Raw genomic sequence first — 11,858 nt, forward strand, 5'->3', positions numbered from 1 at the left:
AAAATTGTGTTTAAAACTAATTTAAAATCAAAATCAAAGTGCCTATACTTAATAGTTGTCTGTGATCCCTAGATCTTTATAATCTGGCTCTGATCAAATTTTGTACACATATAAACTAAATGTCCACTGTCAAGAAGAAGCTTCCAGCCTTAATTTTCAAAATCATGGCTTGGTGGTGGTTTAGGATGGGCATTTCTGCAGATGTTACTGCTCTCTCTAGTCTAACATTGTATATCTGGTGTGTCCCACAAAAGGGAAACCTTTACCAGTTCCATAGAGCTGGCAACATCACCATCTGGTGGAAGAAAGCTAGAACTGCAGCTTAGGATTTTCAGCTACTTCTGTTTAGGTGAGGGTTAGGGTTATGGCAAACCTGTTACACATGGGGTGTGGGAGGGAAGGAGTCCATAATAGTTGCTAGGAGGATTTTTTGACCTCATTTGAAATTAACCTTATTCCTAACACATGATATAGTGGATTACAAAGTGAACACGGCTCACAAAAATCCTTACGAACCCTTCTTACAACACACAGTTTTGACAAAATTTATTTTGGTGTCTATTAGAAGCATACCAAATCCATTTCGTGGATTTTAATGAGGTACATTGGCCACTGGCTGTCACTCTTAGGAGGGTCACTAACAGCATGACCTCCCCCATTGCAGGATTGCCTGTGCCTCGTTCCAGCAAGATGGGGGCCCCAGTGAGGTGCCCGTACGTGGCTTTCACCCATCTTTGTCCAGTGCTAGCAAACTAATGTCTTTTTCTTTGCCCAGGAACACATTTTCTTTCTTTTGCATGACTACATTTAGACTGAGCTAGAGAATTGAGGCAACTGTCAATTTGAAGTTAAAACATAACCTTTAAACAGCAATCATTAAAATGCGCTGAGAGCCACGGCTTCAGCTGACCCAGCATCCAAGGTGCTGTCAGACAAATCGATTCCTTTCAAAAGCAAGTTTCAGAGCACGAACTCTGCCCTGGCCTCATCAGGTCCTAGCAGGGTAAACTGGATGATCAGGAAAGGTGAGAGTCGCTGTAAAATTAGCTATAAAATTAAAATTCACTATTGTGTTTTTGGTTTTTTTTGAGGAAAAGACCCAGCTTGCTGCTTACGGTGTTAAGAGACGGATTATGAGCTTGAAATACTTTGAGGCCCTAAGTAGGAGGAAGAAGTAACCGGAAGAAAGTGAATAACCCTGAAGACGGACAGAAAAGAAGAAAGAAATAGGCATGTGTAAGGGTGAGGAAGGCAGACCACAAACACAACTTGCTCATACGCTAAGCAAAGGAAGTATGTGAGCTCCACTCCCGAGTGTTAACCCAAGGCGTCCGGGTCCCACTGAGGGTCACCTTCTCTCCTCGCATCAGCTATCACCTTCGCTGCAGATTTGCTCATCACGTGCACGATGTATAGAGGGCAGTTCACGGCGTTGGCTATGGTGATGGCTCTCAGGGTGGCCTCTGCCTCCACTGCTTCCGGACGGCACAGCTCATGTCCCTCGGGGCCTGTTATCCCCAGTGCCAGCATCTTCTTTGCTCCCTAAAAGGCAGCAAGAATGTAAAAAAGAGAGCAGGAAGAATTGCTAAAGGCAAATATGATTTTATTGGAAATTAAAAGTTCTGATAGGTTTTTACATGTGTCAGCTATAGGTGTGGGGGCGTGGCAGAGTGAAATATGCTGACAGCATAGATTCATAGTGACCCTATGCATTATTTCACCACCAGCTTCTTTTGACTGGAACGGTGGGGGAAGGGAGGGCGGGGAAGTGCTCAGCTGGTAAACTGCTTGCTACACAACCATGGCAGCCTGAGTTCAGCCCACAGAACCCACATGAAAAAGGCAAACAGCGAGGGAGATGTCCCTGTAAAGCTGGAGAGGCAGAGACAGATGGATCCATGGGACGCCAGGCTGGCCTGACTGGTCAGTTCCCAGTCAGTGAGAGACAGACCCTGTCTCTAAAATAAAGTGGAGTTGCTTCCGAAGAAAGTTTGAGTTTGTCCTCTGGTCTCTACCGTCTGTGTGTTTGTCTGTCTATCTCAGCTCTGAAAAAGATCAGGAGGTTTGTACTCATGGTCCCTAAGAAGCACTGCTCAGCACTGTTCATGTTTGACACTTTAGTATTTTGACTCAGTGAAGCAAAATAGAGCAACAACTCCAGAGCCTTGCTAAAATGGCTCACTTAATTTATTGTTTAAGGAGTTGTATTTTTCGACTGAGTCAGTCTCTACTGCCCCTCAACTCAGACCACTAAAGATATTAGTTAGATCCATTATTTCTTCAATTTTTTATTTCTTTCTTTCACAAAAGAACTGCAAATCAAGATTCAGAGGACCAACAGGACCTGCAGGTGTCACACAGTGAGAAGGTCACATTTAAACTCTGGCCTGTTTGAGTTTATAGCTTACACCTTTTTCTTTTTCCCAGGGCCTCCTGGCTACTGAGCTGCAATCTTACTTTAATGGGAACTAAGCCTGGGGAAAGGGAAAAAATTAGCTAATATCAAGGTTTAGAGACAGCTCTTTAAATCGTGCAGACGGCACACCCTTCGGGCATTAGTAATGGAGCTAACATGAGGAATAAATATCTTCTACATTTCTCCAGAGCACATTGTGATTTCCAGCCTCGGAAAAGTGTGAGGCTTTAGAATACTCTTATACACGGCTCACACCCTCAGCTCACACTCTGTCCCACACATTAGCATTCTGTACCAGCAGCGTGAATCTCAGAAAACAAGCCAGTGCTGAGGTACACACACGAGACGATTTACAGTCTGGAGACACTGCTCAGGAGTTGAGAGCACTGGCTGCTCTTCCAGAGGACCTGGGTTCAGTTCCCAGCACCCACATGGCAACTCATAATGGCCTGTAACTCCAGTTCCAGGGGATCCAACTTCTTCTGGACTCTGAAGGCACTGCATGAATATGGCACACATGCACTCGTGCGGACACACATGTACACATAAATAAATATATCTAAAATAAAATAACTCATATTTTTTAATAAATTGAATGTACATTTTTAAAAAAATTGAATGTTTGTAGCTGGTTGGAAAAGGAGAATTCTTCACCCAATCATGTAGAAGCACCGGATAAAATCAAAGGCAGTGGCAAACAAGCCAGCTTGGGAATTTATGCCACCAGGATCATGAGTGACTTAATTCCTGCCCTTCCGTGAGTTGAGTCCACCTTCATAGGGCCGGATGTCTCTGCTTGAAGGTCCAGCTGTTTTCCTGTCTAGGGAAGGGTTGGACTGGCAATGCTCACCTCCGCAATCAGGTCTCCATTCTCAGCGTGCACCTGAGCTATGGCTCCGATCTCCTTGCACTGAGAGAAGGCTGCATACATTTGCTCGTCGTGCACCATGTACAGATCTTTGTAAGCCATAAACATCTTGAAAGAGTTAACGCCTTTATCTTGGGCAAGGGTTTTCATTTCTTCCTTTACCTGGGGGGGGGGGAGGGGGAGCGACAGGTACACCAACATGTCCCTCATTAATTTAAGTGATATTTTCATCATTCCTCAAAGATTATATTCAGAAACGAAATATGAAGATAGAGGTGACAATTTACCTCAGAAGCAAGCAGTTAAGCCTCACATCATATCCTGTTTTACCTGACAAACGGCTGCTACTGTAAAATCATATTTAATCCTTAAGTGGATTTAATACGAGTGTTAAAAGATGACGAATATGGAAAAGTTAATAGCTTTCCCTGAAGTACTTCATTTCTATTCTTGAATACAGAATTCTCTGCATCTATCTTCCAATTTGAGGAGACTGTTCCAGAAGAAAAAGATGAGGCCACACAGCAGCAACAGTTGCAGCCATGGACCTAGAGGGAAGCAGAGTTTATATGTGCACACACATACATACATACATGCACACACACACACATGCACACATGCACACACACACATATACACACACATACACACAGACACAGACACACGCACACACACACAAACATACACACACGCAGCAGCAGTGCCTCAAATCCAAAAGCTCTGGGGTGAGTGATCAGAGGAAGGAAATGGACAGACCCAGGTGCACTGGAGGAAGCACACACTGAGTGTCATGCGGCAGCTTCCTGGCAGCACCCCTGGGAGGTGAGAGGTCACAGATGACAAGACTCTGGACTGGTTATAGCTTGGGGGAGCTTCAGAGTTGTCAGACATCAGAAGCAGACAGATCAAAAGTGCCCAGTAAGAGACACTGAAGGCCCACTACATGTCTCAACATGGATTAGGGCTTTAAAAGGAAAGTTGTTGGAACTTCTGTAGGTTAACACACACACTCACACTTTCTTGCACATATGCATACATACACATACACTTACACACACATACTTGCACACACGCATACACACACATACACTCACACACATACTTATTCACATACAGTCACACACACACACACATACTCACACATGCACTCACACACACAAACACACAAGAGTGTTGCTCATAGCTGATGAAATCTCCTCCCTCTTGATGAGAGGTGGGGATGGAGAGGAGGCTCAGAGAAGTTGAAGCTGTCCTCAGTCAGGAAGAGAAACCTCACACAGAAGCCAGCTCTTCCAGTGCATTGGTTCTGGACATCCTACCTCAGGCTTTGAGAATTTTGTTATTAAACTACCCAACCTATGGTATGCTGTTATGGCAGCAGGAGTGGACATGCATGCCCATTTTCTCCCACAGCTGTACCCTAGTGGGGGGTGAAGTCTACTCCTCTATAGGACTAGGTCTTAGAAAACTAGGTTATTAATGAGTGGCGAATCAGAGGCACAGATGCTGAGAGCAGAGCCTGGCCCCAGCCATGAAGCTTTAAAAGAATGGACATTTTTGCTAAAAAGTCTAACAAGAGCCTTTCTTTGGGACAATACTGACTAATAGGTTTATCTTTAAAAAAAAAAAAAAAAAACAGCTCTTTAAACAATCCAGACAACTGCATATACCCATAACATAACAGAAAAAGAGAACGCTCCCTACCCTCAAAGAGAAACCTTACTAAATGAGGCAGAAAATATCATCAACAATCCATGGAGTAGTACACAGACCAAGAAGGTTAATTTTCTACTCATTAAAAAGCACAAAGCTGCTTGAATCCTAGCACTTGGAAGCAAAGGCAGAGGCAGGCAGATCTATGTGAGTTCCAGGCTAGCCTTGTCTATATAATGGGTTTCAGGACAGTCAGGGCTATGTAGAGAGATAGTGTCTCAAGGCAACACAGAATAAAAACAGCACCAAGCCAGGCCTGTTGGCACACTCTGAAATCTCACCTCTCAAAGGTACAAGTAGAAGGACAAGTTCAAGGCTAGCATGGGACTACATAGCGAGCCCCTCTCTGTGTTAAATGTAATTATGCAGACATTGCTGCCCACTATTACAAATCAACTTGTGAGGTATCCCAGACCCAGACAGGTAGATATGATCAGTGCCTTGTTCAGCCATCATCAGAGAAGCTTCCTCCTGCAGCAGATGGGAACAAATACAGAGACCCTCAGCTAGACATTACACAGAGAATGTGAGACCTTGAACACTCAGCCCTAAATGGGATGTGTAAGAGCCAGAGGGGATGGAGGTCACCAAGAAAACAAGGCCTCTAAATAACCATGAGCAAAGCTCATCTGAACTCACAGGGACAGAAGCAGCATGCACAGGGCCTGTACAGGTCTGTAGCAGGTCCTCTGTGAATATGCTATGGCTTCCAGTTTAGTGTTTTCATGAGATTCCACAGTGTGCAAACAAGTGGGTCTCTAATTCTTGTGCCTTCTCTTGGACTCTTTTCCTAGTGGTGGTTTGTCTTGTTCAACTTCAATGTGATAGTTTTTGTTTTATCTTATTATATTTTATAATTATCTCTTAGAAGACTGTTCTTTTCTAATGAAAGACAGAAAGGGGTTGGATCTGGACAGAAGGGGAGGTGGGGAGGAACTTGGAGTAACTTAGAGGCTGGGGAAAACTGTAATCAGAATATATTATGTGAGGGGGAAATCTGTTTTCAATAAAAGGGGGAAAAGACTACAAAAAAATCTTCATAAAAGGGGGGAAAAGTTTTAACAAATTGACTTGTGTATCCCCTAACCCTTATGGTAAAGTCTTTTTTTTTTAAAAGATTTATTTATTCATTTTATGTATGTGAGTACACTGTCACTCTCTTTAGATACACCACAAGAGGGCATTTGATCCCATTACAGATGGTTGTGAGCCACCATGTGATTGCTGGGAATTGAACTCAGGACCTCTGAAAGAGCAGTCAGTTCTCGTAACCACTGAGCCATCTCTCCAGCCCCCTTATGGTAGAGTCTTAAGCCCTTATTTAGAAGCAGGATTACTGCAGATGTGATTAGTTATAATGATTTCATTGGTATACATTCTAACCCCTGATGATTGGTGGTCTTCAAAAAGAGGAACCTGAGATGGAGGTATGTACAAGGAGATAGAAAGATCCGTCTGCAAGGCAAGGACCACGGGAGATTGCCGCAGATAGCCAGGAGCTTCTAGTAAAACATGAGATAGCTCTCAGGACACCAACAAAGTAGATTCCTTGGCCTTCTAACTTCCAGGACTGACAATAAGTTTCTGTTGTTTGAGTCTTTATGGAGCTCTTGGTTAGAGTAACACAACAGAACCTGGAAGTGGGGAACTACTTACTTGTTAAGGGATGAAAGGAGGAAGGGAGGGAGGGAAGGAAGGGAGGAAAAAGGAAAGAGAAAGGGGAGGAGAAAAGAGGTAGGAGAGGGTAGAAGAAAGGAAGGGCTGTCCTTTAAAGGTATACAGCAGACCAAACTCATCATTTCAATATCATTGCAGGAGAAAAGTCAATTTGGACAATGGACTATAACCTTTGAAATGATGTCTGCTGGGTACTGGTTACAGACCAGTCATTTGTTTTATGTCCACTTGATGTCTGAAACAATTTTTGAAGGGGTGTTGGTGTATAAGCTTTTCCAATAGTATCACCATGGACCACCCTCCCCACCCTAACATTTCTGAATAAGTTCAACGTGAAGAGATGAGTTAGGACTTAACTCCCAGGGGGATTTGCTCCCAAGGCGCGCGCACACACAGAATCTCAGGAGAAAATCAACATATTTTAATGGCTCTCAAAATCATCTTTTCTATCTGAATCTTAACCATTTTCTTCATGACCTAAATAATTATTGGGCATGGAAGGGTGTTTTGAGGTCTCTCTTAAGTGATTCTCAGGTGGAACCAGGTGTGTAGTGTTGGGAGAAGCCAAGTCACAGCTGCACACAGCTGGGAGAGGCCTTGGAACCGATCCTAGCTTGTCTCCTGTTAAGGAGTGGAAATGGAGGCTAAAGATCGGAAGGGATACTAAGTTTAGAATTTCTTTGATGTTTTTCTCATAAATTCAAATTTTCTAACATGATTTAAAAGACTCTGGGCACGTTGACGTTGAGAATAAGAGGGATGGGTCCTATGCGAATTGGAGGAACGGTTGAAAATTTCCTGAATTGAATACAGAACAATGCCACAGTGAATAAACATAGTGGAAATCCATTGTGTGCTTTCTCTGGTGTTTTTTACATGTTAGTATTTTTAACTCGGAAGAATGTTCAATGAAGACTTGTACTCCCAGCCCGCAGTCACCCCTGAGACAGGGGCACCACCAGCAGTGTTTGCTGTTTGACATGGCCAGTTTCTTGCTCTCCTACAGAGCAAAGGAAAAGGGGAGCAAATGGGACACACGGGGAGCCAGTCACCTTACCTTGTCACTCCACCATGTCACCGCTACATGCAGACTATAGTCACAGCAGACTTTGGGGTCTGCCCACTTGCGCCAGGTCTCAAAGGCCTCGATGAGGGAGCTGCCTTTCTGAGGAATGGCGAAGTCAATGATCATGGTGGTACCTCCTGCCAAAGCAGCCTGAAAACACAGGAAGCTTTGGTCAATTCGCCATCTGTCCTTGGTTAGGTCATAGATCATAAGTCATAGGTCATGCTGTAAAATCTGCACATCTGTTAGTCCCTTGGCCCATTTGATGGGTCCAGGAAATGTCAAAGATGCTGTTTTTTAAAAAGACCTGAAAGGCATGAACAGACTCCCCTAAAACTAAAGTTTGAAGTCTTAAAATGCCTGGAGCTGCTTCTGAAAAAAGAAACGAGACTATAAAGAAAACCCTGACGTGGGTGGATGTGCTGGCTCTTCCCAGTTGTCACCATGATGATGTCCGGAACAAACTATGATCCAGAAAGAAAGGGCACATCTGTGATCCAGCTCTTGAGGCTATATTTTCTGCTGGAGGCCTAGGTAAGGACAATGGAGGAAGGAAGGCTTTCTTCTTTGTCTGCTTGCACTTTGCTTGCACTTACTTACCAGCACATCTGTAGGAGCCTCCTTCTTCAGGATTCCAGCTTGCACAGACCAGCAGACCCCAAAGTCTGCTGTGACTATAGTCTGCTTGTAGCGGTCTACACTCAGCCTCGTGGGACTGAGCTACTACTAGATTCTTGAACTTCCCATTCACAGCTGCCCACTGTTGGGTTAGTTGGACTGCAGACTGTGAATCATTCCAGTAAATTCCCTTATTATATAGAGACATCCCATATATTCTGTGACTCTGGAGAACCTTGACTAGTACAGTGGTTGTGCTGGCTCATGCTTGGGTGGCTGAAGCAGAAAGGTTGCTGTGAGTAGGTGTCCAGCCTGGGCTACAGAGTGAGACCTTTTCTCAAGAAGCCCTCAGATGGGAAAAGGAGAAAAGATATAAACCACTTTAAAAAACAAACAAACAAACAAACAAACAAACCCAAACTATACATGCTATTGTAAAGTCCTACTTCCTTAGGATCCATTTTTAGGGAATTACATTGCCAGCAGCCCTGTCTGTGATCTATCCAGAGAGTCCTGGAAAACTTACAGCACTAACTAATGCCTTTGCACCCTGGGGTTGCTGGTGACACTTTCATCTTTCTTTGATTGGCATCTGTGGTCACTGCCTATTCCCACTGCTCTGGTTTTAGCTCAGAACCTTTTCTTCTCTAGCTGATTCCCAGTTGGGTTTTTTTCTCTCTAGTTTTGCCCTAAGCATCAACCCACAGACCCTCAGTGAGGAGGGCATTTCCAACCCACAGCTGAGACACTCAACAGGTTAAAGACGGAGGAGGAACAAAGGTACAGTTTCTCCCACAAGGGGCATGCACTCTGGTTTCGATAGCACAGTGGAAAGAGAATGCTACCATTAACAGTTGTACCAAGTGTGTGCCTCATGAACTAGAAGAGGTTTGCACAGTCCTCTCAGCGAAGAAATGCTAAATGTCTGAGGCAATGAATATGCTAATTGCCCGGTTTTGATCACTACACAGTGTTTACACAGGTAAAACACTGCACTGTGTAAGTCCATGGTTATTTGTGCCAACTGAAAATTTTAGAAAGTTAATGCTTCTTGTTGCCTCTGGGATGAAGTTTAATCTTCATAAACTTGGTTTCTGAGTCCCTGCATTCTGCTTGAACCCTCGATAGACCTGGTGGCATATTACACTACATTACGAGTAATTTAAAAACTATTACAAAAACAAATGCCTTCGGCTCATTATTTAAATTGATTTAATTTAAACGAAAATCACAAGGTAGTTAATGCATTTTTAATTGCTGTACTCAAACAATGTAGGTGAAGAAAACAAACAGAATCATGGGAAGAGGCGACCCAGCAGTTATGAGCAGGACTCTGGAGGGCTTACTGCCTTCATAGCACGAAACTCAGATTCTACATCTAGCTGGGGTCTCCTGAGCAGTTTCTTAACTTCTGTGTTCTTTGATTCCTCATCTGAGAAGTAAGGACAATACCTGCATCTGGACCCTCAGTGAGCAAGGAGTGGTCTACTTGGACAAGGTGTATGAAGTACTTCTTCAACACAGTCTGCCTCCTGAGAACGTCTCTCTAACTCATCATGGGCTCTTGTGCCATTTGCTTATAACTATGAATTGTTCCACTTTTCTCATTCCCTGAGACATGACTTCGTGGTAATCCAGGAGGGACAGCGCCTTTCCAGCCTTACCCCTGCCCCACACTGTGCCAGGGCACAGCCGCACTGCTTCCACGGCTTGGAATGCCTGCTCTGTTCTCCCCTCTCCTTCTCTCTCTCTTTAGGATATATTTTTATTCTTCCTTAAGTCACTTGGTGTCTTGCCAATTCTCTCTACTTTTAACTGTCTTACTTTTTTACATAAGATTCAAACGCTTTGTTACCACCCTTAAATAACATTGTCCTTATTCATGCAGAAAATACATATTTGCATTTCCTAAGAAACTCCTGGCAGTACAATGACAAGACTTGGAAAAAAGAATTCAGGGTTTGTATTTTTATTTGAATAGAGATTAATCTTGTCACCTTCTTCCTTTTTCAAGTGCCTTTCCAATACAAGGAGTCCCTCAGGAATGGGGCGTATTTCTACTAGAAATAGTAGAAAACTGTTAAGTAAAGTGTTAGAAAAAAGTTTTATAAGTCTACAGATTTAGAAAATCCCACAACATGTAGGATATAAAGAAATCAGATACAATGGTCTCTCAGAACATGAGAAATTGATGCCATTACTCCTAGTGGATAAAAAAAAAAAAATCTGTATTCGAGTCCTTTCTATAGGAGGGCCTAGTCATTGTACATACTGGAGGCACAGCCTCCTGTGTATCCTTGGATTTCTCATATATGTAAATGTTTTGTAAAGAATTGTTATCCTGCATTGTCTAGGAAAGAAAGACAAGGAGCATGTTAGAACCTGTTCACGATAAATCGACTAAAAATTATTGTCAGGATGTATGCACGAAGTCATAGAGAATGAGCCGTCTGCTCCTGGTGAGAGGGTCGGAAGATGCAGATGCCTTGAAAATCAGGCTGGAGTTCCTTAGTTATACAGATGAAGCGCGACCCAGGGGTCTACTTTCTGGTGTACACTCAAGATCAGTGCAAACATGTCTACCCTCAAGACTTGTGTGCCAAGATTCTAGTCAGCATTTGCTACTGTGGTCAAGAAGTAGAAGCTGCCCGTTAGCTGATGGGTACACAGCAATGGGGCAGCATTCAGCCTTCAGAAGGAACGGAATCTTCACTCCTGCCACAGCACAGATGGACCTTAGAAAACATGACACCCAGTGAGAGGAGCCAGTCATGAAAGGGCACACACTGCACAATTATGGAAAATGTTCCAGAGAGGAAAATCCATGGGAAAATCCATTCTACAGAGATTAAGTAGGGATGAAGGAGGTGTCATGAGAAAAGGATGGTGCCTCAGATGTTATTTCACAAGGGTGAGCGGAGCAGTGTGGAGCTATCTCCACGATCTGTCACTATTCCAGAAATTATGGAACTGCACAGTTACATGGCCAAGTTTCATTGCATGTGTCTTATGTCCTGATAAAACGTAATAAATTCACCACACATGGAACGGGGATGGGGGAAGCCTGGAAGGATACATTAATTATGAATTCTTTCTTCTCTCCCTCAGGGTGTGGATACTCTGGAGTAGTGGTTCTCAAACGTCCTGATGCCACAACACTTTAATACATGTCCTTATGTCGTGGGGACCTCCAACCACAATGTTATGTGCATTGCCACTTCATAACTAACTTTGCTACTGCTATGAATTGTAATGTAAATAGTTTTGGAAATAGAAGGTTGACAAAGGGGTCGCGACCCACAGGTTGAGAACCACTGTGCCTGAAACACACGTAATTGTAGCACAATATGCTGGAGCAACAGACAGAAGCCCCATTTCTACCATCATAGTAGTATAGAAAATGCTGCATGTGAGGAAATCTTATTAAATTGCCTGAGATAGAAAAGGCTACTAAAGAGAGAGAGAGAGAGAGAGAGAGAGAGAGAGAGAGAGAGGGAGAG

The 11,858-nt window shown here is 43.5% G+C and overlaps 1 protein-coding gene across 1 annotated transcript in view; it reads right to left on the minus strand.

Moving 5' to 3' along the window:
• Nucleotides 1–11,858, minus strand: part of Dpys (dihydropyrimidinase) — a 78,866-nt gene that overhangs the window by 56,811 nt on the left and 10,197 nt on the right. Inside the window, exons 2-4 of the mRNA XM_028765776.1 lie at nt 7,732–7,890; nt 3,267–3,446; nt 1,353–1,542 (exon numbers count right to left, since the gene is read on the minus strand). Coding sequence (XP_028621609.1) covers nt 1,353–1,542; nt 3,267–3,446; nt 7,732–7,890 — 529 coding nt within the window. The remainder of the gene's footprint in view (nt 1–1,352; nt 1,543–3,266; nt 3,447–7,731; nt 7,891–11,858) is intronic.

This window comes from Grammomys surdaster, unplaced genomic scaffold (assembly GCF_004785775.1).
Source record: "Grammomys surdaster isolate TR1022 unplaced genomic scaffold, NIH_TR_1.0 63, whole genome shotgun sequence".
Lineage (NCBI taxonomy): Eukaryota > Metazoa > Chordata > Mammalia > Rodentia > Muridae > Grammomys > Grammomys surdaster.